A 26728-nucleotide genomic window follows, 5' to 3' on the forward strand; every position below is an offset into this window, starting at 1 on the left:
TGAAGCCTCTCACCGTCCCTGAGCCTCTGGCCTGTACCCCAGTTCTGTATGAATAAATGAATAAATCTTTAAAAAAAAAAAAAAAGACTATCATTGGATTGGATTGCTTTTACCAAAGATTAATTGGGCATATTTGTGCAATCTATTTCAGGGTTCTTTATTCTGTTCCATTGATCTGTGTATTACTCTGCCAATTCTAGACTGTATTGATCAATGAAATATATATAAGACTTAATATTAAATAGAATATTTCTCCCACTTTTTCTCTCCCCAACACTGTTTTAGCAATTCTGACTCCACTCATGCTACTCATTTTACTTTACTGCAGTGTTTAACACTTTTAAGATGTTCTCTATGTCTAGTAAAGGTAAGACTGCCTGGGAAGAAAGTAGGAAAAAATCAGAAAGGAAAAAATAATATACTATAACCAACCTAAAATAATATCCATGTAATTTTTATCTATCCATCCTTTAATGACAATCCCATTTCTTCATGAAACTTTCTCTCCTATTCCTAGTCACTTCAGTACTTCTAAATGTAACAGCTAATATAACTACTATTATTAGCTGCAAATCACTTTCTTCCTTCTGTTAGATGTTTGCAACTGTTTGTGTTCAATAGAATGTCTATTCCTCAAAGAACAAAATCTATGTTTTAGACTTCTTTATACTCCTCCATAAGCACCAATAAACATGTAACTAATTAGTCAAGGATAAGTTACCTCATTGACACAGCAGAAGTATCCTAGCAAATCTAGAACAAAAGTTTAAAAAAGTTAAATTAGAACACAAGGGACTATGGTGATGGTATCCGGGTAAATTGGTGGTAAGAATTTTACAGGGGCTACCCCTGAGAGAAGAAAACATGCATTGTACAAAAAAAGAGGAATGATAAGGTAAGGTTTTTAAAAATGAATAAAAAAAACAAATAATAGGCTAAATTGCTACATCACTCAGTAATAGTCATTATCTCAGCAAATCTCAAGAATTTAAATTTAACCTCACTTTTCGTGGAGTATATTTCTAGGCTCTTTCCCTTTACTTCATAGGACTGCTAAGATAAAGAAAGAAAAGATTAAAAAATAATGAATTATGGTGATTTCTTTTTCTCCTATTTGTACATGTATTATGAATAATCTAAATGTTAAGATTACCAGATCTGATTCATCCCTAATATACTGTGTAGATTTAAACAAAAAGCAAAATGACCCAAAAGGTTAGACTATTAGCAATTAAATAACAGAAACTTGAAATCTGAAATGCACTATATAAGAATTTACCAAGTTCCATTTCTGTTGGTCCTAACAACTGCAAGTCTTTGTGTCCCTTGGCTAATATGCTGAGCAGCTTCCTCTCATAATCAATGTTTTGCTGGCAAATTTCAACAAAGTAGGGTGTAAAGCATATATAGCTACTTAAACTTTTTTTTTTTTTTGCTGTAGTTTACAGTAAGCACAATCTGTCTACCCTAGGGGTCGAATACTTGCTACCTTGCTACACACATGAATACTTGCTACACACATGATTCCTTCCTTCCTAAAGTTTCTTTATTCATTGACTATCCATAAATTATTTGAATAACTTGCAACATGCTATCAAAGTAAATAAAACTACACACAGATTAGCTTTCTTTTCTTACCAAATAAAGTGATTCATATATGTTACCACCACTTTGCTGAAACTATTTATTTTGTTATTCCCCAATTCTTTCACTATACTATGAAACTAGGTAGAGAAGGGAGGGTACAATCAGGAAAATTATAGAGCCTCAGTCATATAAGCATACATCTAATGTATCTCTGGTATCTTCAAAAGGGATGTTCTCCACATAGACGCTCTGACAACTAAGTAGATGAACTGCAATTCTCAGATAACATGACCTTTTCAATTTAATGCTTTTTATTTTTTATAGAAACTACAAAATGTAAAATGCAATATACTACTACAACCCCCACGATTAATACTACCATTCCCACCCATACACAGAAACCAAGTATTTGATTAGCAAAAATTAAGAAAGCTCATAGCTCTTGGGTTGTGAGAATTTGGAGCAGCCTGAACTAGACACTGTCCATGAGTGTGTAAATTGGAACAACGGCTTTGGAAAACAATTTACTGAACAAGTGCATATCTTCCTGTACCGCTCAAGATTAGTACACTGAGACTCATGTGCAAGCATATTCAAAGCAGCATTTTTCACAACACCCAAAACTGCAAACAACCCAAATGCTGACTGAACGAAGATTGGCATATTCACAGAAAAGAAATTCACACATCAGTGCAAAATTAATGAGGTATAATTAAATACAACATGAATAAAATCTTAGAAGTGAGAGGGGAAAGCAAGTCACAGCAAATTATATGCAATAAATTCCTATGCATAAATTTCAAAAATGAGCAAAATTAAATGTGTTAGTATTTAGGGAAATTTTCATGTAATTTTTTAAAAAGAAAAGTAAACACAAAATCAAGTATACGGGGGGTCAGGGAGATGGACCAAGGAGTACACAGCTAGCTTAAAAGAATTAGTAAGTTTTTTAATTGAGTGGCTTCATTATTAAATTTTAAAATATATATGTATGTATCCCATGGAATCACTAGAGAACTAACATTCTACCTATAGGACAAGTTTAGTTCACTGGTAAGATGATATTCCTGGTAATCAGGAATGATGCCAAGAAATAAAATTACCTTATTACAGCTATTGGTAATTTTTGTAGTAACAAAGAAATAACGAGTGTCTCATGAAAAATTAAAGCAGGAGATAGGCAAGGGAAATGGGGTGTCTATAAAAGGGCAACTTAGGGTTCTTTTTGATGGAAAATGTTCCACATACTGGCTGTCAATGTCAATATAATGTTTGTGCAAAATGTTAACATTTAGGTGAAACTGAGTAAAGGACACATTCAGATCTATCTGTATTATTTCTTCCAACTGCATGTGAAACTAAATTATCTAAAAATAAAAGTGTCATTTACAAAGAACATAATTTAGCCCAGGGTTTCTCCACCTTGGTACTAAGACATCCTGAGCACTTAATTCTTCATTATAAAAGGCTGTCCTGGCCACGTATGGTGTTTAACAAGCATGCCTGGCCTCAATCCTCTAAATACCAGTAGGAGATGCCCAGTTGTGACATGTTCATACACTGCCAAATATTCTCTTAGTATAAAACTGGTGGATTTGAGGATCACTGCTCTAGTCATAAAAGTAAAGAAGAGCTGTAAGAATGTTCATAATAGAAGACTAAAGGGACTTGACAACCAAATGGAATACATGACCCTAGGTTGGGTCCTGTATTACAAAGAGGACACTATGGGGTCAATTAACAACACTAAAATATTAATGACAGGTGAAATAAAAGTACTGTATCATTACTATATGTACCTAAATTGACTACTGAAAATCAGCTATGTAAAAACCCACTATGCTTAGGAATAAAGAACCATGATGTATGAAATCTACTCTCAACTGAGTCAGGAAAGAAATGTGTGTATATTATTTAATACAGGCATGTGATGCATGTTAACAGTGTATATAGGTGAATCTGATTAAATGGTATACAAGTGTGTTCCTGTATTACTTTTGTTCTCCCAGATTTTCAGTATGCTTAAAATTTATTACAAATAAACAGGTGGGGGAAAAAATTAAAAGGTGGAGGGGTTTTTTGTTTGTTTTTGTTTTTTTTTTTTTAAGTAGAAGCAAAAGCTGTAGTCCTTAAAACTGCAGTGGCAGGATTCACAGTAGTAGTCCAGCATATGTGATAAAAATTCCAAGAGGATAATGATTACCCCTAGGACACTCATTGGAAAGTAATGAAGTACCTTCAGCCTATCTTCTCCTTCCCATTTTTTCCCTTTTGAATAGTATAAACTGAAATGAATCTATTCCTCTTTTAAAAGGCCATTTTTAGAAAGTGATTCAATAAACCCAGATCCCTACCACATTTCTCCACAAATCGGAGACATCAATAGTTATGCAAAAGTGCCTAGCTTTCTCATAAGAAAACCACTTATCTGTTCAGTGGACCAACTAGAAGAAGAACGGTAAGGTGAGAACGGAGAAGAGACAATTGTCATCGGGTTTGTCTACTGGACTAAGGAAAGGAAAAGGTGAAAAGAGGTAAGCCAGGAGCCAGTCTGAACAACACAGGAAAGGTGTGTCGGTCAGGAGAAAAAAAAAAAAAAAGATTGGAATGGATGCAAGAGTGTCAGGGGAAAGGGAATAGCTCACCTGGCTGTGGTAAGCAGAGGATGCTGAGTCCCCACCAGCTTCCGCACCTGCATGGCGATGTTGCTGAGCTCGTCGCTCAGCAGGCAGCGGAGGCTCATGAAGGATGTGGGATAACCCACGATCTTCTCCGCCTCTGACACCACTTGGTTCCAGTGGGTAGGGGACCTGGAGGATTGACCACGCCAGGAGCCCACCGAAGAGATTGAGTCGAGGGACCTGGACCACCAAAGGTGACGCGGACCCGAGTTTCCGAGGTAACGCGGCAAGCGCAACAACAACTGCAGAAGGCTCATAGTTTGGATCTGGGAGTTTCTGGGACCTCGGGGCGTCTGGAAGTGGCACGGGGAACAGCCCAGGGACTGAGACGGAACTTGCGGGTACTAGAAGAAGCGATAACTCCTGACCCTTCGAAGAGGGCGGTTTCCTGGCGCCGTGATCAGAAACAAACTTTAACTGCAGCTTTCTGCTAAAGTTAGGGCAACCTACTCAGCACTGCCGGGTTGCGGGGGTAGAAACCATGGATCTGTCTAAATGGGGGACGCCATATTGGAAGCATGGAATGCGGCCTGCCGTAAAGACGGAGGTGGGCTGTCCAGCACCTAAAAAACGTACTTTACGGCACAGCCGGGAACGCCCAGAAGGGGCGGGGCTAGGCGGTGAACTCCGGAAGGCTAGCGGCCGGGAATGCTTCCCACTCCCCTAGCCTCGACCGCTGTCCTGCGATCGTCCTGGGTGCAGGGGCTGAGGGAGTGGGCGTTACCGAGTGTTGCCTGGGGTGTCCCTGGAGTCCTACCCATTCTGAGCATTACCGGCGCCAACTGTGGGAATATTGTAACTTGAACTAGGGCCGGTGTCTACCAAGTCTCTTAGCGGCCCCCAGGAAGGAAAGGAGGCCTGCCGAGGCTTCCGAGGCTTCTGCCCTTGTAGCCATCCAACGCCCACGCCCCGGCGCGGGGTGCCCGTTAGTACAGTCTGGTTGGGGGAGGTGGGGACGAAGTCCGGGCGGGCTCGTTGCTGAACCCTCACACCCTGAGCTCCCAACCAGACCAGATGTGGTCCAGCGGAAGTTTCCTTTATTCCAAGGAATGTGCAAGATTATTATCCTGTCCTAGTTAGTATCTTCTAGGTGAACCTCCATTTCCTCTTGTGAACAGTCAGACAGAACCATCGTACCCCCACAAAGGTGTAGAGAGCATGGAATGAACCGTTGCCTGGCCCAACTGGCGTCTCCACTCACCTTCCAGGATCCAAACGACCGGACTTAAGTGCTTTCCACTTAAAGCTTATGTATTATTAACTCACTAATTCCTCAAAACAACCCCACAACATAGACTTTTTAAAAAAGATTTATTTATGCATACAAGAACTAGGGTGTAGGCCAGAGGTGTGGGGGGGTGAGAGAGGGTTCACCAGAGTGAGAAGCAGAACAGGCAGATAGACTGAAGCACACCGCTGAGGGAAGGAGCAGGCAGGTCAAGAGAGGTTTGCCTCACCATATTGTGCCCATTCCTGTGACAGTGCCAGGGATCAAACTGCTGCAGTGGCTGCAGATTGCCTCATATTGCTGTACTTTAGCCCATTGCACCAGCAGGGAGGGCCCTACATAGACATTTTCCATGTGTCACATAGGATCAGCACAGCTTGTTTGGAGGTTCTAACAAAGGAAAGCAGCTACTCATATACACTTGACGGAAGAACTGCCCGTCCCCATTCAGGGAAGGTCATCCCATGGACACATGGAGCAGCTGTGAGGGAGGAAGGAGACCCTACCTAAGCCAGTCAGATCAGCCGAACCAACCCCGGTGATCAATGGGGTCAGAGATGTCACAGCCACATTGCCCTCAGCTCCCTTGTATCATATAGGGATCCAAAGCACAGTCAAATAGTGTAAGTTGCCCTGAAGTTACAATAGGCAGAGATGTGAACCCAAGCAAACTTGTTTCTTGAGTTATGCTCTTAAAACACATTACACACACATTACACAGTCCCAGTAATAAGACACCATCCGCTCTTTTTTCATTGCCAGGGGAAGCTGTCAGTGTAGTTAGTGTTTTTGATAATGTTTCCTATTATCAGGTATGTCTAGCACACTGCCCCCTTCTGTTACCCAAAACAAATATTAGTAAAAAACATTGTTAATAATAAGGGTTGTGTTCTAGTTTCACGTTCTTTAAAATAGCTTATAAAACTGAACTTTCAATGACCTTTTAAATAATGGTTGATATTTTTTAAACTAGCATCACTGATAATACTGCACTAGACTCTGACTACAAATTAAAAGATCAGATTTAAAAAGACAAATTAGAGAGTAATTATTTGCTTTACAAAAAAGATGCTCTTTCTACAAAACATTTAGTACTCAGATTCACTTTGACAGCAAATTTCCCTTGTGACTTAACAAATTCACTTTATTTTCAAAAATTCAGCTTAGGCATAAGGTATCTAAAATATAAAGTGAATGACTATGCTCATAAGTATTAAATGCAATGTATGTCTGGAAGAGCACAAGGGACTATGGTTATGATGATGGTGCATAACCATATGGTTATGGTGAATGGGTGATGGGAATTTTATGGGAATAACAAAAAAGCATGCATTGTACAGAAATGAAAAATGATGCAAAAAATATACAAAATAAAAAATTCCAAAACAGTTCTAAGGCCTGGGCTTCTGGGTCACCCAAGGTGAAAGAAGTCATGAAAACACAGGGAGAGATATTATGCATGTCAGTCTGTTTCTTCAACATCATGGTACCTTATGACTAACTTTTCATGCCGTTTCCTTAATACCAATTCACAGCATGTACTTTAATTTCTCCATAGAAGCCAAGTGCATTATTCTTTCTGGTCATACTCTATTAACCAAGTTTTTGATTATTCATGGGACCTTGGTTCCCATTTACTTTAAATAATCAGTACTTTCTTTTATATTTATAGTTAAAAGGTTATTCCTAATGATAATCAGTTTTAAGAAGGTTAAAAGGTATTTGTTCTTTAATCTTTCAGATAAATATATAACTCCTTAGGGTTTTTTAGACTACAGAGATTTCAGAATTGCTAGTGACCCTTGCAGGAGCAAAGTAGGATAATCTGTGTTTCTAACCTTCCTCTGCCACTGATAATAGTCATTTTAAGGGTGTTTGTGAAAGTGTATAAAGCAAGAATACAGTAAGATGTCTCAACCTTGGCTTTAAGGCATTTTGGACCAGATTATTATCTGTTATGGGAGAGGGAGTGTAACAGGTACAGGTTTCATGGACTCCACCCCCACTCCAGATACTGGAACTCCAAATCCCATCAGTACCAAGGAGAAGCACTCCAGGACGTGAGGGCGGAGCTGAGCGGCCAGGTTGGGATAAAATCGGACATGTGGGCTCTGGGGAGGGCCTGACCTGGTGGTTCAAGGCTGATTGTTTAGGCTCTCGATCGGTTTTCAGCATGCAGGTGGAGTCCAAGTCAGCAGAACTGGTAGGACATCCTAGTTAACCTGTGTTTCTTTCCCTCTTTCCCTGGGTTATTCCTTTACCTTTCTCCTTATAAATAAATCCATTATTTAACCTTTTTGAGTGTGTCCATAATACGATTGCATCGAAAGCGCGCCGGTGAAGACCCACAGACAGGCAACCCAATTCACATTGGGGTACCCTGTAACAGGAGGACAGTCTTATGCATGGTAGCATATTTAGCTATATCCTTGACCTCTGCTTTCTATATGCCAGCAATACATTTCCAATTTGTGACAACCAGCTATGTCTCAGGGCATTGGCAATGTCCCCTGGGAGCAGAATCTTCCATGAGAAATTTCCCATGCCGAAAGAAAAAAAAATCAATGTCCATCCAAAACATATACTCCTACAAAGCAGCAAAGAAAAGATGCTTGGTATGAACAGTCCTGCAGGCTGGAGAGTGCCACTCCACAATCTGTGGAAACCTCCAATCATACACAGGCTTCTGCTTCACATTGGGGTTGTTCTGGAGACACCAAGCTGACAAGATGGTCATGGCTCCTCCGACTTTTTAAATACACTGAAGATGATAAATGTACCAGTGGGCTTCACTGACTTGTGCATTTTGCTAAACTTCAAAAGAAGTGAAATCATATTTGATGTCTTTTTCTTTGGCTGGAAACCTGAACTGGTCTTTGGAAATAGTCTTTACAAGGAGGTTGAATGCTTTGGGCTTTAACCTTCCTGTGATTAGGTGAGTGGAAACAGATAGGGACACTGCAGTCACCCTCCTTGTATCACACTGAACACAGTCACCTATTGTTTATTCTAAGAGAGCTTTTCCAAAAGCAGATGAAAGCATTGTGCTATATCTTGGGGCAGAATGAGAAAAGGAGGCAATTAATCAGATTAGCAAAAATCCAAAACTTTGACCACCCACTGATTTGGCAGGTGGAGAAAACAGAAACAGCACATTTTGGCAGACAGGAAGTAAAATGGGGGCCCTCCCTGATGGCAGAATGCATTAAAACTTAGCACTAAGAAGCTGGCTGCAGCCACTTCAGCACTAGTTAGATCCCCAGCCAAGAAGATGACCCACATGGCGCAGCAGACCTAACCTGTCTTGCCCCGCTGCTCCCCTCAGCAGTGTACTTTGTCGATCTGCCTGTTCTGCTCCCCACTCTGTCTCTGATGAATCCTCTCACCACCCCTACACTTCTGGCCTGTCCCCCAGTTCTGTATGCATAAATAAATGAATCTCTTTTTAAAAAATGTAAAATGGTACAGAGCACTGTTTGATTATCCCTAGCAAAATTACATATGCATTTACCCTTTGATCCAAACATTTCATTCCTTCCCAAAGTACAAAATGAATTTTGCACAAGGTTATTCATCACAATGTTATTCATAATAGCAAGAATGGAAACAAACCAAGTAACTACAATGAGGTGACTGCTTGAACAAACTAGCATAGAAACATACAATTCTTTTCCACAGTGACTGTGGAAAAGAATGAGGGCCATATCTCTGCACTGATGTGGGACCATCTGCAGAGTATGTTAGCTTTTAAAAAAAACAAAAAACTAACCAAGGTGCATAACAGAAGATTATGCTATTTTTGTAAGGTAGGTAAGTTACAAATGTAGTATGCATATACTTGGGAAGGGAGGACACAGGTAGAGGAGACAGGCATGAAAGGAGAATACTCTGAACCATCCTTGACCATATAGTTTTGACTGTAGGATCATGTATATATTTTATATTTTCAAAGTTATTTTAAATCCAAAAGAAAAATGGAGTTGCCAAAATTTAAAACAAATTGAAACAAGTAATTTAGTGTCATATTAAACTGGTAGTACATCCAGTAAACAATTAACTGACATTAAAAAATGTTTTCATTCCATGTTCACAATATGGGATATAGGCAGGGTAAATAGGCTCATATAAAGTAGAACCTTTATTCAATATTCTTATTGCTTGTGGAAATATAGATATTAATACTTTCTAGCTATTCTTATAGGTAAAAGCAAATATTAGATTTGTTAGGACAGTGATTTTCGAGGTAAGTATAATTCATGTAATATTAAAGTTGGATGGCAATAGTAAAAACTTAAGCCTTTTTCTTTCCAAAATTATTCTTATATCACAATAAAAAAAGTTTTACATTTACTGATAAAAAAAGCATTTTCTTGCTTTGTGCATTAAAAAGGTCTAGCAGTAATGACACCCTCAGCACCTTTAGCGTTCACAGTGCACTTTCAGTACATCATTTCTTAAGCTCCCTGGTGGTCTAGTGGTTAGGATTCAGCACGCGCTCTCTCTCAATACATCATTTCTTGTTAAAAGCAATGAGTTTCTTTGGAGGAATAGTAGATATCAGGTATGGGGCAAGAAATGTGCAAGATGAACCTGGGACGCCCTATAAATCAAGGATGGTATTAAAATCTAAAGTCTAATGGAACAGGTCAAAGGAACAAAGGAATCAGCATGAAGGATCTCCTACTGGTTGAAAAGGGGTGAGTATGAGCATCAATAAAGAGTAAGAACTGCAACCTATTGAAATTCACTGATCACATATAAACCCAAGAGAGTTCATTAATGGATATAACTAGATCAATACAATGAATATTTCCAATGTCATAAAAGATTTGAACATTTCTCCTCCTTCCCTGTATGAATTGTATTTAATGGTGTTTTAGCCTGCCTTACTGAGATAAGGATTTACTTTTAGGTTATTCTAGACAATCTCAGAAAACAGCAAAGGATGGCTAGGGAGAGTGAAACAGGGAAAGTCAACAAGAATATTCTCAGCCTCACCATCCTACAGATAGTTCTTCAGATGGGCTATCAAACAGCCATAGGTACAATGAATTTCACAATTGTCAGCTTGGTGTAAGAGGAAGCAGTATTTGCCAGTGAGATGTGTGCAGTTGCACCTGAGGCCACATGGTGGGAAGCCTACCACCTGAGCAGTGGCTGTAGTAAGAGACTGGGAGGATGTGGAACAGGTTAAGAGGTCACTTCTCATGAAGTGACCAAATAGCATGGCCAGTGAGGGAAGGTCTTCTGTATAAAATAGTAGAATTAGGACATCAGCATATTGTAATTCTTTATGAAATAACTGATCAGACAACAATAGAACAGGGGCTGATGAGTGCCTTTCAGTGTAGTAGGTCTTTGGCCTATACCATCTGCCACCACTAATCGATCTGAGCACACTAGGAATAGGGAGTCCACACACATGTCTCCTAATGTGGCATATTATGAAATACACACTTAGGAAATATTTTGGCTAAAATAGCTGAACCTAAATCTCACCAAGCTGTTAGCACTAACTTCCAATATTCTAGAATCATAGGAGGGAACAGAATAAGTGCAATCATTTTACAAGGAAACAGAACAATCTAGTATTTCAAATGGATTACAAGTCAACTGACTGGATTTCTTCAACAAGAAAAGAGAATAAAATGGACATTGCCAGTTCCCACAGGTCTAAACCTCTCCCTTAGGGCTTAACCCTCCTCACACTTCTAGGTTGTCTTGCAATTGCTAGGTAGATTTCCCACTATTATGAGTCAGAGGGATTTGTGGGGAAAGGCCTAAATGACTCTACAGATTGAAAAGTGTTAAGAGATGGAACAAGCCAAGTGTAATGCATGGGGCTTGTTTGGATCCTGATTCCAACAAACCAACTATAGAAAAGTAAATTTTGAGACATTTAAAGAAATTTAAGTTATAGTTTTATTATATCAGATATTGCAAGGGGAGTGCTATTAAAAATATACAAGTCTATAAAAATATCCTTTTTTTAAGCAATGAATGCTAAAGTATATAGGAATACAATAAGGTCAGAAAATTGTTTTGAGATATTTCAGGAGGGAAAAGATAGAACAAGTGCTAGAAAAGTTATTCTGGATGATGAGAATTGCACAAGAGAAAGCAATATTTGCTAACTCCCATAGGTACAAATTTCCCTCCTTAGGGCCTAAACATCCGCACACTTCTAGGCTCAGGTGAGTGCTGGGCAGATATGCCACTATTATGAGTCAGAGCAATGGGGTGGGGAGGAAGGAAGGGAAGAAAGCATTATGCTATTCTATTTTATACATTATGTAAAAATATGTAAACACTTGAGTATTTTCATAATAAAAAATTTTAAGAGGTAAGTAGATATTTTCATTCTTTTTCCTTTCTTTCATTTTTAAGTCATAAAGCTGAAAAGCTGTGGAGTTAGATTACAGCTCAAATCCATCTTGCATTCCCATCCTGTTGTCTTCAGAAGTGAATACGCTACTTTATTTAATCATTTGTTTTTCAACCTCAGGTGCATAAGTATTTTTTTAAAGATTTATTTATTTATGCATACAGAACTGGGGTACAGGCCAGAGGTGCAGGGGCAGTGAGAGAATTCACCAGAGACAGAGTGGGGAGCAGAACAGGCAGATCGGCAAAGTACACTGCTGAAGAGAGCAGTAGGGTGGCTCAGGAGAGATCTCTTAAGCCATGTCGGTCACTTCCGAGGCTGGGGATAGAGTTTGCACTCAAGCGGCTGCAGCTAGCTTGCAGTGCTGCGTTTTAACTAGGGAGGGCCATGTTTTTTGACACATTTTATCAATGGCTCAGGCAATGTTTTTTGTTTGTTAATTATAGTGGCAGTAGGCAGGCTCCACGACAGTGTTCTCCCTGCCAGTAATCACACCCTAAATAGTTTAACTTTCACCTTGTTCTAGGGTTGACTTGTGTGATCAGTGACATCTGGCAGAAGCGACGGTGGGTCAGTACAGTATTAATTTTATAAAAGACATTGCAAATTACATCTTGAATTCTATCTGTCTGTCTGTCTCTCTCTATCTGATTACTTGCACCAAGAGAAGCCATGGCTGATCTTACAGCAAGGACAATAGGAAAAGGAACTGCGCTTCATGCTGCCAACAATGTTAATGACTCATCTTGAAAGTAGATTGTCGGCCCTCCCTGGTGGCGCAGCGGGTTGAAGCACAGCACTGAGAATCTAAAAAAAAAAAAACCGCTTCCGCATCAGTTCAATTCCCACCAGCCCCAGAGGTGACCACATGGTGTGGCAGACCTCTTCTGACCTGCCCGCTGCTCCCCTCAGCAGTGTACTTCGTAGATCTGCCTGTTCTGCTCCCCACTCTGTCTCTGGTGAAGCCTCTCGCCTCCCCTGAGCCTCTGGCCTGTACCCCAGTTCTGTATGCACAAATAAATAAATCTTTAAAAAAAAAAAAAAGAAAGAAAGTAGATTGTCCCCTCAGTAGACTGCTGCCTTGACTTGCCACTTGACTATAACTTCATGGGAGACCCTGAGCCAAAACTACCTAGCTGACCTTAGAAACTATGTGAAATAAATATTTAATCACTTTAAATTATGGGATAATTTGCCTTGCTTCACTAAATGTCTAGCACAACTACCCATCTTTGTAATAAAATAACACATATACTAACATGAGGTCTAGAATATTGATGATAGCTTACTTCTTACTCTATTTTTGTGACCTTCCTTCATCCTACTCTGCTTATTTATCTTGATTCTTCATCTTGTTTTATCACTTCTATGATTTTTCAAAGATACAATTTAATAATGTATTTTAAGGAAACCTAAAAATTACCATTTAGTTATTTTTAACTTAAAAATGGAGATTCTATGTTAGGTGTATTTTTCTTTTTTTTTTAAGATTTATTTATTTATGCATATAGAACTGGGGTACAGGCCAGAGGAGCAGGGTGTGGGAATATTTACCAGTGACAAAGTGGGGAGCAGAACAAGCAGATGTACTGAGGTACACTGCTGAGGGGATCAGGGGTGGGTCAGGAGAGGTCTGCCACGCCATGTGGTCACCTCCGGGGCAGGGGATCAAACTTGTGCTGCAGTGGATGCGATAGCTTCACGGTGCTGTGCTTTAACCTGTTGTGGCACCGGGGAAGGCCCAATTTTCTATCATTTAAAAAAAATTTACTCAGGCCCTCCCTGGTGGCACAAATGGTTAGGATACAGCACAGCACGCTATCCATAGCTGCTTCAGTGCAAGTTCGATCCCCTGCCCTGGAGGTGATCCGCATGGTGATGCAGACCTCTCCTAACCTGCCTGCTGTTCCCCTCAGCACTGTACTTCATTGATCTGCCTGTTCTGCCCCACTCTGTCACTGGTGGAAGCCTCTCACTTTCCCTGCACCTCTGGTCTGTACCCCAATTCTGTACGCATAAATAAATAAATCCTTAGAAGAAAAACAGAAAAAAATTACTCAACATTATTTGGCTAAGTGTCACTCATATTGATGTGCATCATAGTCATCATTTATTTTGACTGCTCTGGTGAATATACTATACTTTTTCCATTTTCCTATCACTGGACACTTGGGTTGTTTCCAGATTGTCTCCTATTACAACAGCATTGCCAACAGTGGGTTTGCAAATGCTTCCAGGTTCACATAGTAACAATTTATAGCTAGCATTGGTATTACATGGTTGAAGGATATGTCAATACTGAAACTTAATATATAAAGCCAAACAGCTTTCCAAAATGGCTTTATTAATTTACACTTTCATCAAGCATTTATGAGAGACCCTGATAATCACACTCACTCAACAGAATAATGTCAGACACCAAAAAATTCCAATAAATGGGTATGAAGTGGACTCTTTTCACATTTTCCTCATCACTGGAAAGAGTGCTGAAAGATGATGTGGGAGAGTGTATATGACTTACTTATTTGTGATTTTTCATTATGGCTTAATTTTCAGGTTTTCCTTTTCAGATCCTCACCTGCATTTCTGTTCTTGCCATCTCCTTCTAATGTTCTGAGTGTTTGACTTTAGAACAACTATTATTAGGGAGGAAATGGCTGAAGGCCAACTCTCCTTTTCACACAGGTTCTCTCTTTACAGAGCAGCAATGTGGAGTTGACTAGTGATGCTGATAGTACATTTTGCACTAGGATTAATTTAAGGGGACAAATTTGGTTCTTTTCCCTTTAAGGGATATTTTCCAGGAGACTATTTTCTTTTAGGAACTTGGAATACAAAAAAAGTCTGCTGAGGTTTTATATGAGCATAAACAGAATTATTCAATGTCCAGCCACCTGGGTTCTATAGTTGTCTTAAATAACTCTATGATGATAAGCTCATCATTAACCCTTCTGAGTTTAAGATAATTTCTCTGTAAAATGAAAGTGGATGATACCTTGGGCCCACTAAAATACCAACATATTTTTAGTCCATAAACAAAATTAACTAGCAGATTGATTTGGTTCTTATAGTCATGTCATTGTCTTTCTGTCTCTGCTTCCCTCTCATCTAACCAACCCCATTGGTCTTGCCAGTAATGTAGGTAGAAACTTGAGAATCACAAGTCCTATATCCCCCCAAAGTCCCAGAATGCCTGTTTAGCTCCGCCCTTGGGTCCTCGCAGTTCTCTCCTTGGTGTTGTTGGGAGTTGTAGTTTCCAATCACTGGAGTAGGGGGTGGAGTACCGAAAGCTGGAGTAGAAAGTGGAGTCCACAAAACTCTGCAGAGCTCCTTTAGGACATCTTTTCCGCCCAACAATCTAAGTCTTTATTCTCCATCCCCATGTTCACTGTTACACTCACATCCAAAAGTTGAGTTGTGTTATGTATTTTTTAAATGATAACATCAGGAAGCACAGACTAAAGAATGTCTCCTTCATTAGTACAAGTTCAGCGAGCTCTTCACTGCTATTTAAACATTTCTCATGAGGTATAACAGTGGGGAAAGAGAGCAAGAGGGGTCAAAACAAAGGAGGAAAAGCATACGGGATGGTAGTAATGGAGCACAGGTGACAGGGTGATGGGAGAACTGTATGGACTCTACTGGGGGTGGGGGGGTAGTCAAATACTGTCCAAAAATTGACAGAGATTAAAGAAAATAAATTATTAGTAGATAAACATTTCTCATGAGGACCAGAGAGTTCCCACAACTCACTGGGCCAAATCTCTTGGCTTGAGGACCAGGTATTAGTAGCTTCCAAATATTCCCCAGAAGATTCTAACATGAAGCCACAGTTGAGAACAACTATCTAGGTCTTATTCTGTTTTTTCTTGTTGGTTCTCTCTCTCTTCACCCCTTTCCTTTCTTCTTTAATTTTTTTTCTTTGTGTATTTCTTTGCTTGCTGGACTCTATCCTGAGGGCCCTAGAGAAATTCTGATTGAATTTTATGTACAGAAAAACCTTTCAGTTATATAATTTTACATAGGATGCATACATAGGCTGTATCAGGTAAATGAGAGTCAGAACACACTGGAATTGTTAAATGTATAATGATAGACAACCTTAAGGAGTTCTCAAGAAATCTTACCAGAAATGGAAGCTCTTTATTGATACATATGAGCCCTAAAGTACCTAAAAATGTTTCTTCTTAAAATATAACTTTCTTCTAAAATTAGAAATGTTTCATATGGGAACATATCTATAAGTGAACAATCAAAGCAGTATGGTCAGTTAATTCTAAGACATAACTTTTCTCCAATTTACTGAACAATCTGTTAAGCCATTCTTTTCATAAATTCAATGAAGAGTTAAGTAGGTCACTTGAAGTTCCATGTAGACACACATTGATCCTTTCCTTGAAATGGATTTTAAAGTTTCCTAAATTAAAGTCACTGGACTAAATGAAAGGCTGGACTTTAAAAAGCTGGTTTTCCAGCTAAGAATGATGTATCTAACCTATATAACCTTGGTCATATGATATGAAGTTCAGTGATATGAATTTGCTGGGGGTCTAAGGAATTTGTGAATGACCAGCTGAGAAGATCAGGTGACCAGGAAGGAAAACCCCAGAAGCTGACACCCACATAAGAAAGATGTCATTGTCAACTAGTACAGTGGCAGAGCTATTTTTCAAAATTATCCTGGTTTAAATCAATTGAAAGGGCTTGCTCTGATGTTTTCTGTCCTTTGAAATCATGCCATAAACAAACATCTGTAATAAATATATTTGAACATTATAGGGCCGGTAGAATTATGTTGGAAGTAATGGGTTTGAAGTGCATGACAAAATAAAAAGAATATGCTGATGTCAAAGGGAATAAGAGTTGCTTTCTTTCTTGAAGAATAAAAGAGACTGGATCCCCAAAGTCTAAACAAAAAGCGTCTTTGGAAAGACACTCTTTCCATGACGACTGGCAGAGCTTGACGATTAAGGAATCAGACGGGGGAGACAGATGACCTGCATTTGAGTTCCAGGTTTGCTACTAACCAATAGCAAAACATTGGATAAATTTTGTGATTTACTGTTGGTACTGTGGTTTTCTTATTTATGGAGTGGGAATAATAATACCAGTATCAATGGGTCATTTTGAAGATTAGCATGCGTTCATAAACACAAAATACTTCGATCAGTACCTGATGCAAAACCCCCAATCATCTCTCAGTGTTAAACTATAGATTCTCAATGAAAATTATGGATGTAAAATATTTTGCTTTCTTTCAGAAGAGCAGCTGTTTTAAATTCCAAAATAAATCGTACAATTTTCCCACAACAACATAGGCATGCACATACATACAAAAGACAATTGAAATGGGGTATTGTTTTGTGAATGTTATGGTAATGTAGCTTTAAGGGTGTTGCAAGGTAGTTAAGAATTTACCTTTTAGAAAGAAATCTATTCACTAGGGAAGACATCTTTTGAATTAGACCATTATTGCAGTGGTCTTTTTCAATGGGTATTTTTTTTCTTTTCCTTTTTTTAATAGAAGTTTTCATACTGTGAGAAAGTAGAAAAATAGCTCCCCCTGTATTTATCATTCCATTTTGGCAATTAGCAATAATTTGCACTTCCTTCTCCAATATGGGATTTAAAACAAATCCCAGATACCATAATATTTTGCCTGCAAGAGTTTCTTTTAAAAAATGTGATTCTTCATATAATTGTACCTAACTAAATGATGAAAATTCTTAATGTTCAGATTGTCTCAAAAATTTCTTTATGTAGCTGATTAGTTTAAGTTAAGATTCCAAACAAGGTGAAAGGATAGTTTAAGATCTAACATTTGGCTTTATCTTTTGAAAGGTGTGTGAGCTTTACATTTATTCTTAAAGGTAAATGAATGCCCAGGACTGCAGTTTGAAATTGAAATCATAATTAAGTAAGCTGGGGTAAGAAATGGGAGTCTCGGGGTAGGTAACTTTGGATTTTATTCAGAACACTGACCCAGGGTTCTACTTCCGGACTTTAGATTCTTTAGCTTTTGTAGCAAAACAAAAATAATCCTTCTAAAGTACTAGTTACATAGGAAGCACATGGAGTTCAAAACAGACTGTGGGCATTCCAAGACTGACAGATGAACAGATCAGCATCTCAGTCTCTGAGGCCACTGGGTTTAGAGCTCCTTCCTTCCTGCTTTCTCATTCTTCTCAGACTCCCTTCTCTTCCTTAAAAGTAGTTCCAAAGGATTTGCTTGTGACATTTATACTCTGGTGCTCGTATTTTACAGTCATGTTTCTGTCCAAACACCCCCCACCCCTTCCTTCTATAGAGGACTATTTACATGCATCTTAATGTTTTTTTTTCCTTCAGTTTTACTGATTTTGATATTAATTAATATGATTGCCACTGATGCCTCAAATGTTTTTATGAGGAGAGACTACTGTATTTTTTTAATGAGTTAATCACAATTATCAGAATAAGTAAGTTTTCCCTTTCAAAGCAAGAAGATAGGAAATAAGTATCAAAGGTTGTGTTTAAATAGATAAAATATTAACATATTTGTATAGGACAGTTCGAAAAATAAAGGAACCCACATCCTCCCATGGATTCCTACAATGTCATCTTCTGCAGCTATGAAAGCTAATGAGAAAAATCATCTTTATTGATTAGGATCTCAAAATAGTCAATCTTTTATCTTGCCTACTTTTTTTTCTCGGGTGCCATTTATTACTGGAAAATAAATTCTATATTCTTTTTGTAATACTTTCTGGAGGCTGGTTTGTTAAAACCTTGTAGAATGATAACAAAGATCCTAGGCTCTGGAAATAGACGGGTTGAAAGCAACTCTTTTTTACATCACTTCTTACCTGCATGTCTTCAGGCAACCATGTACCTTGGTTTCTCCAAATATAAGGTTTAAAATACTTAGATGCTTGACATATTTAATTTAATTTAATTATAGCTCAGCAACCTCATTCCAATCTCCTTTGGGATAGAATAATACTTTCTCCTCCCATCAATGTTGGTCATGGTCATAGAGTGTGGGCAGGAGCGACAATGTGCCAGTTCTAAGTTTGACATCATGTATTTCATGCAATTTCTCATGCTCCTGTCATCACGAAAGGAAGAACACACCCCAGGTAACTCTGTTCTTAGCACAAGGAGAGCAGCTCTGAACCCAAGACACACCCTGGAGCCATGCCTTCCCTGCCCACAGGCTGAAGCAAAACTTGGTGGCAGAGCTCAGCCTACGATTACCTAAGCCACAGCTGGTCTGCGGACTGCTGAGAAAGATAATGAATGCCGCTGCAAGTTGTTGAATTCTGGGTTGTCTTGTGACAATACGTTATTGCATCAATAGCCAGCTAATATACTACTACTGTGAGAAACAAATGAGATAATTTAGGTAAATCTTATCCTGGCACTGGCAAATAGTAGTGCTCTGCTCAATAAATGTCACTATTGTTAACATTGTTACTGTAATTTTTCTGGATAAAAGTATCCAAGTTATACATTGTGGTTAATTTGTAACACAGTACTAGGTCATATAGGTGACCCATGCTCTAAATTGGCATGGTAGCTCCTGGTAATAGAGTCTGATCTGGCAGGTGCAGACTTCTCTGTCAGCTTGTGGCTACTGTGCTTTTTGCCACTTTCCTCCTTCAGTCTAATCAGCCTCTTACTTCGTTTGGAGTATATGAAAAACTTGTTTATTAAGCACACATCCTAGTATTTTGTCTGGTGCTTATGCCAGTGGCTTCTGAATTCACTTTTGCTGCCTTTGTTCCCTGCTTATTCCCCATATAATAAAAGCCTAATATTAGGTAATTCTGTGTGGGTCACAGAGGGGAATAGTTAGAGGGGAGGTTCTTTGGGATATAAGTCAAGAAAGTATATAAAGTATAGAGTATGGATAGATGAGAAATAATGAAAGGTCTCAGTCTACTTTTTGCTTCAGTTTGAGCTTTGCTTGCTGTGTAAATTTTAGTTTTTATTACAGCTAATACCTGAAGTTATACTTTTACAAGCAATATGTTATAAAGAAAATGTGTTTATCCAGAAGTCTCTCCCTAAAAGTATTAATTCCATATCACTATATTTGTAAGATCAAATCAACAAGTATTGATTGAGTACCTGCTATCTATCTTGTGCTGAAATAAAATATATATAAACGCCTCATTTTATTGATTCTAAGACACTCATTTGTTCACATGGTAACATCTCTGAAATCAAGATGTTACTTACAACTGGAGGCTCATCATGGGTTTGTTGTGACCACTGACATCTTGGTGGCTGGCAATGACACCTATTTCTTGTTCACTTTATGTGGACCTGTGGGCTAGCTGTGACACCCCCCCGCCCCCATGCCTGCTGGACTTGGTTTGGCAGGGCTTGGCTTAGCTCTGCACAGCTGTACCTGTTCTAGAACCCAGGTAGAAAGAGTAACTACTCTCTAGAAGTATTATATCACTACAAATGTTGAAGGAAGAACAGATTGAATTTAACTTCACAAGTACATTTAAAGCTGATCTATGTCATGTCCATTCACACTCAAATGCCAAAACAAGTTGCACGGCCCATACTGATAATGGCCTGGGGAAGTCTTTTCTATCTTCCCTGAGGCTGCAAAGAGATGGTGGGGACAGAAATCAGGAACAATAACAGAGTCTACCACAATGACATTTCCCCTTTACTTGTGTACATAAAATAGTAGTATATTTCACAATAGTTGGCATCTTAGAATCAATCTAATACCATAATCTTGTTTTATGCCTTTAGGCACAATACTATTTTTTAGGCATAGCATTTCTATGGATTTTATTTTTTTCTAATGGGTCAAAGTATTGAAAGATGAAAAGCAGAATTCACTTAATGTTTCTGTGTTTCTTTTTCCTCATTAAATTAGAACACTTGATAGTGGAGTTACAAGAGACGTGATGACTACTGAACTTACATTCACTTTAGCAGTTAAAGGGGGCTGAATTATGGGCAAGGGATCCAAGAGCTAGGTTCCTGGCATCAATTTATTATTAATCCATTTGTCTATTCACTCACATAACAGATATTTATAGAACACCTACTATGTAGGCACTTTCTTGTTACTGGACAGTCACAGAATAAGGCAGAAATAAGGCAGACAGCAATTCTTGACCTTATGGAGATTGTATTCCAGTGAGTGCAGTGACAGAGAATAAACAGAAAAATGAGAACATTTCAGGTGTTCATGAAAGTCATAAAGAACAGAGCTCTTGATTATATAATAGAGAACTGGGTGGGGGTAGGATGTAGGTATTTTACATAAAACAGTGAATCTCAATAGCAAGTATTCAGTCATGAAAGACCCAGGAGAAATCATTCCAAGCAGAGGGCATACCAGGTGCAAAGACCTCAGGGCAGCAAAAGAGGTGAAAGAAGACCAATGTGGCTCAGATATGGCGAACAAGGGCCTATGTTAGTTAAACATAGTTGTCTTCTTGTAAAATGGAAACCAAAAAATACAATGATTTAAAGATAGAGTCTCACTCACATGAAAAACTAGACAGACTGTCCTGGCTTGATGGTGTTGGGGATCACTATGTGCCTAATATCTTTGTGGTTTCAGAGGGTAAGTCTATCTCCCACCCTTTGCCATCCTACTGGTATTGCAGTCAGCAGGAATGATGGCAAAGGAAACAGAAGCATATCCCTTCCATTTAAAGATCCAACTTAGAAGCTACACACATCTCAATCACCAGAAAATTGCCATATAGCCATATCCAGTTACGAGGGAGATTAGGAAATTTTAGCGATTGCTTGAATTCGGGTATTTGAATAAACTTTAGTGACTGTTTCTAAACAAAGAAGAGACAAATAGTTTTTAAGGGACAACTAATTGTTCTCCACAATGTGAGTTGTAGATAAAATTAGAAAAACAGACAGAATCTTAAGTATATAGGGCCTGGCCATCCATGGTAAGGAATTTGGACTACATTGTAAGTATGTATATTAGTTATCTATTGTTGCTTTACCGATATCTCCTCAAAGGTAGAAGTTTAAAACCAACATTTATTATCTCAGATTTTGTGGGTCAGAAATCTGGGGGCCAAACAGTCAGGCAGTTCCGGCTCAGTCTCTCAGATATTGGAGTTAAGAAGTTAATTAGGATATAGTCGTCTGAAGGCTAGCTGATGGCTCATTCATGGAGCTATCTGCAGAGGACCTTGGTTCTTTACTAGCTGATGTCTGGGGGCTTCAGTTCCTTGCCATATGTACCTCTCCACAGAGCTGCTTAAATATCATCATGACATGGTAGCTGGCTTTCCCAAGAAAGTCACCCAAGAAAAGAGAGAAGGAAACCAAAATGTCTTTTATGTTCTAATCTTGGACATCACTTTTACCACAAGCTATTTCTTAGAAGTGAATCACTACATGTAGCCCATAATCAAGGGAAAGGGAACCAGGCTTTATTTTTTTCAGGGGGAGGGATAAAAGACTTTATGGGTATGTTTTAAAATCATCTAAATATGATAGGTGGTCATTGGAACTTTTTAAGTAAGAAGGTTTTATTTTTAAAAATTTTACTTACAATTTTTACATCATTATTCATTTTTATACAATGTTTGATTTCTCCTCTCAGGTATTGCCCCCATAATATCACCACCACCAAGACACTGTGAGCCATCACCATGGGCTCTTGCTAATAAGAGGGTTCTTTACATTTGCACAGAAATATTTTGATTGCTTTGTGAAAAATGGATTGCACAGAGGCAAATATGGGAGCAGAGGGCCCAGATAGGTGGCGTTACTTAGTCTGGGCAACTCATAAATGATTCTAAGATTAGGATGGGTTCAGTAGATACAAAGGAGTGGTGAGATTCAGAACATGATTCACAACTAGAGCAGAAAGGGTTTTTAAATTTTGCTGAATCTAATGTTATGGGCTGTCACTTTCTTTTTGCATCTTCAACTGCAGTGTTTTCTCAAACTGACTGATCATCAGAATCTTTGGAGAACTTAAAAATATATGTGAATTGCTGATCTTCATTTCCAGATAATCAGTTTCAACAGATTTAGGAAGAGAAGATAATCCAAACTGAAACCACTGCTCTACCTACGCAATGAGCTAACTATAATTATCATTGTTTTTGACTTTGCAAAATGTGATAGTTACTATGTGATGAATTCTATTACCTAAAATACTTGTTTCTTCACATACATTCCCCAGATACCATTTCCTATGGGTTTTGTCTTTAAAAGGAGGTAACTCTCAGAGAGAAATAATTTTTCCAACAACTATGCACTAGTCCAAGCAACCATTTACTTGCTCTCAGAGTATTACAAATATTTCTATATCATTTCCTACCTTTGATCTCTCCTTCTGGCTTTCCGTAGTTGTCAGGGTAATCTTTCTATTTCATCTTTCATTTATGATCTCGTCACCTCACTTTTTAAATAGGATTTCCTAGAATACCCAGAAAAACGTCCACACACTTTCAGCATGGTTTTTGAGGCTGTTGATATCTGGTACTCGGCTTCCTTAGTGGTGACTTCTAGTCCCTTTTAACATACTCACTGCAGGCACATCGAATCATTTACCCTTACCTTAACTCTATTCATATTTTTGCATCTTAATACTGTTCTACCAAGGGTGCTTCTCCCTCATTCACCTGACAATATCTTTCCCATCATTCTGTAAGGCCGATGATTGCCACCTCAAAATCAGTAACTGCTTTGTTTTAATTCTTGTCTCACTTTTAAAATGTGTTTATTTAAAAAAATGCCATCCTTGATAATTACTTTCTAATTAAAAGTCCATTGGTAGTTTTAGTTAAATTAAAAATGATTCTATATTTACTGGTCTGAATAAAAAGACCACCTTTATTATTTATGTTTATGTTCATAGTGTCTTCATGGTGTTTATGTGGACAGAATGTATTTCCTTCTCATTTGCAATGGAGAAAACAAAAAGCAAACTCATCTGAGAAGTTTGGTTAGTGAAACATAGGTCGAAATAGATCCTGGGATCTGGACATATTTAACCTGGTCTATATTGATCTCACTTTACATCTTCATGTAGCATTATTAATTCTGAGGTATTGCAAAATCTTCATATTCCAAATATTTTAGTAAGAATTCTTGTGACAAGATCAGAAATAAAGTTTTGTGGGTCTTTTTTAAAGGCTTAATCACATTTCGTTAGAAATTTAAGTTAATAAGAACATTCCATTCCTTAGGAATGTTTAGCATTCAAATTAATTGATGTTTAGCATATGGGTTACCAAATTTGTCTTTTCAAGGTTTGCATTTAGAGATTGCAAATACATCTATTAGGATGAATTTCTAGGCCAGTCAGGTTTTGATTTGTAATATTTTAATATTTGCACAATTCCACCTTTGCCTGACCTTTGAAAATTATTTTAACAGACCTACATTAACTTGCCTAATGGAATGACTTGCTACAAAGTGGCTATACTTGGTAACAGGGGAGGATGTTGAACATTTTTTTTTTTTCTGACTGTCAAAATTCATCTATCCTTACATTTGGGGCAATTGTTCATGAAGTATGGTCTTGGAAAACCACAGAAGAGCTTGCCTTCTGTAAAAGATAAAGAGTTGAATCTTACTTACTCTCTCCAAATTTAATATGGAGTTGGGGACCCAATACCTGGCAGTGGACCCTCCCACCCAGGCTCATATACCTAGAGCACCTGTGACATTTCAGTGGGAAGCAAGATGACCAGTGGTTTCAGAGGTGGGGGTGCAGCAGAAGTAGACAGGGCAGCATCTTGGGTAGAACCTTCTTGTGACCTGGCCTCTCGAGACTGTTTCTCAAATTTATTCTGTCGGTCCCTTGGGCTGTGCAAGCTCCCTTGCATTCAAGATTTCCCACAGCAGACAGGGTTCATTTTTGTTACTTGCAAGCAAGAATCCTTACCAATACCATGGGTTCCACAAGGTGGCAGGGAGATTTCTGTCCCTGAAGTCAGAATGCTGGGTCACTTACTAGGAAACTCAATTTATTAACCCTCAATTTATTCATCTGTAAAATAGGTTCAAAACCCACAAATGTGTCGATGATTGAAGATTGAATCAAGCTATGTCTGTAAACTATTCAGAATGGTCCCTGCTGCATAGGAAACATTGCATAGATATGACCTTTGTGTGACCAAATCCTGTGTATTCAAGTCACAAAGTCTGTTGCTCATCACATGAAGACCACCTCCATGTATATTCTGGTTTAGTATTGCACTTCACTTTTTTTCTATGCTGGGATTTTGTTTTCCAATTTAGGAATTCTATGCTGGCTCACACTTTCTGTCCTGAGATTTTTTAAGTAAGCAAGCTTCTAGTCACTTTACCTGGATCTTCTCTCTTCTGTCTGTCCCTGCCAACTCTCTCTCTCACCTTCCAGTCTTCAATGGAGATTAGCTACGCTAAACCCCAGTGACTTCAGATGGAAAGGGTAAAACTGAGTTGAAGCAAGAGTCATTCCTCAGCATCTGGCATGCAGATTTAGTTGTTTTAATGGAATTTAAAAAAAAAATCAAATGCACAGCCTATATCCCAAGACTTATTATGGATTCCTTAATTTATCTACTTAGCTTTTGATGAATTTTTTCTCTTCTGCTAAAATGTATAATGTCCTCTCGTAGCTAAACTGCGGAATCTTTTCCACTCAACTTCCTTCCCTTGGGATGTAATAAAGAGACAACTTATGGCCCAACAGCACATTGGAGACAAATTTTCTGTGAAAGAAAAATGTTTTTTACTACATGTAATGTTTCTCAAAGGAGGTAGGTCAAAACACAAATATCAATCCTCTATAACCATTTACTGAATGTCATATTTGGTTTGAGAATATTAAAATGTAGCATTTTATTTTGAAAGGCTTAGTAGTTTTGTTATGGCTGTTTGAATTTCCATAACAGTCATGTGTGAATTAGAATAAAGAAGAAATGAAAATTATTTACCACATCTGCATGCTCCATTAACAAAAGGGGGTGGTGTGCAAAGGATTGAGCAGAGCGGAAGCAGCAGTGTAGTGTGGTAGAAGGCCTACCTCACCTGTCAGGGTTGGACCAGACAAGGTACCTAAATGCTGTAACTGGCCACTTCCTACCAAGACTACACCCACTCTCATTCTCATATGGTGTAAAATGGAACAGTGGTATTCTTCAGGAAGGTTGCAAGAAATAAATGACATAATGCATACTGAAATACTTGGCTCATAGCAGAAATATAATAGAAATTCAACTGAGATAACTCAGTGAAAACTTTCTGATAGTTATCAAAATTTTGACGAATTACTGAAAATATCTTCTGTTTAAGTTGATATTGTTGTGCTTTCAGGCCATAACTCCAAAGAAACTATTTTCATTTGGGTGAAACTATTATATTATACATTAAATCCTTAGGCAGATGATACCTTAAATTTATGTTGGGGGTCAGAAAACTCCATTTGTAATTGCTTAAAAGCAAAATTGAGTTTAGGGAAAGTAAATGTGGGAGCTATAAGAGTCAAAATAGAAACTTCAGATATTTTCTTTATGTTAATTTTGTCTCTTTATAACTAAATTCAATTAGTTTTTCAAGGTTACTGCGCTAGAAGTGGGGACGAAATCTTCAGAAACCTCAGTTAATTTGGTGTTCTGTTATGCCCACTCACTACGCTTTTCTCACCAGAACAGTATCGCAAGGCAGGTGGCTGGGTAGCATTAACCCCTCAGCCCATTCACCTCTCCAAGCAAAGTGACATCCTCTGAATAGAAGACCTTGCAAAGTCCCTGATCCAACATTTTGGATGCATAGTTCCTCCAACAATTCTGCGATGTCTCAGAGTCACACTCGCCTCATTCTCAGCCACAGAGGAAACACATTCGTTATGGTGAG

At 38.4% G+C, this 26728-nt stretch overlaps 1 protein-coding gene across 2 annotated transcripts in view; it reads right to left on the reverse strand.

Annotated features, from left to right (window-relative positions):
• The window catches only part of PDSS2 (prenyl (decaprenyl) diphosphate synthase, subunit 2), a 229656-nt gene that overhangs the window by 193134 nt on the left and 9794 nt on the right, over nucleotides 1-26728 (reverse strand). The window contains exon 1 of one of the 2 annotated variants that reach the window (XM_004673745.2): nucleotides 4233-4780. The exons of the other annotated variant lie outside the window; for it this stretch is intronic. Coding sequence (XP_004673802.1) covers nucleotides 4233-4525 — 293 coding nt within the window. The 5' untranslated portion in view covers nucleotides 4526-4780. Of the gene's footprint in view, nucleotides 1-4232; nucleotides 4781-26728 lie in introns of those variants that run through there. 2 annotated transcript variants of the gene reach the window in all.

Source organism: Condylura cristata, unplaced genomic scaffold (assembly GCF_000260355.1).
Source record: "Condylura cristata isolate star-nosed mole 26May11 unplaced genomic scaffold, ConCri1.0 scaffold00001, whole genome shotgun sequence".
NCBI classification, from domain to species: Eukaryota; Metazoa; Chordata; class Mammalia; order Eulipotyphla; family Talpidae; genus Condylura; species Condylura cristata.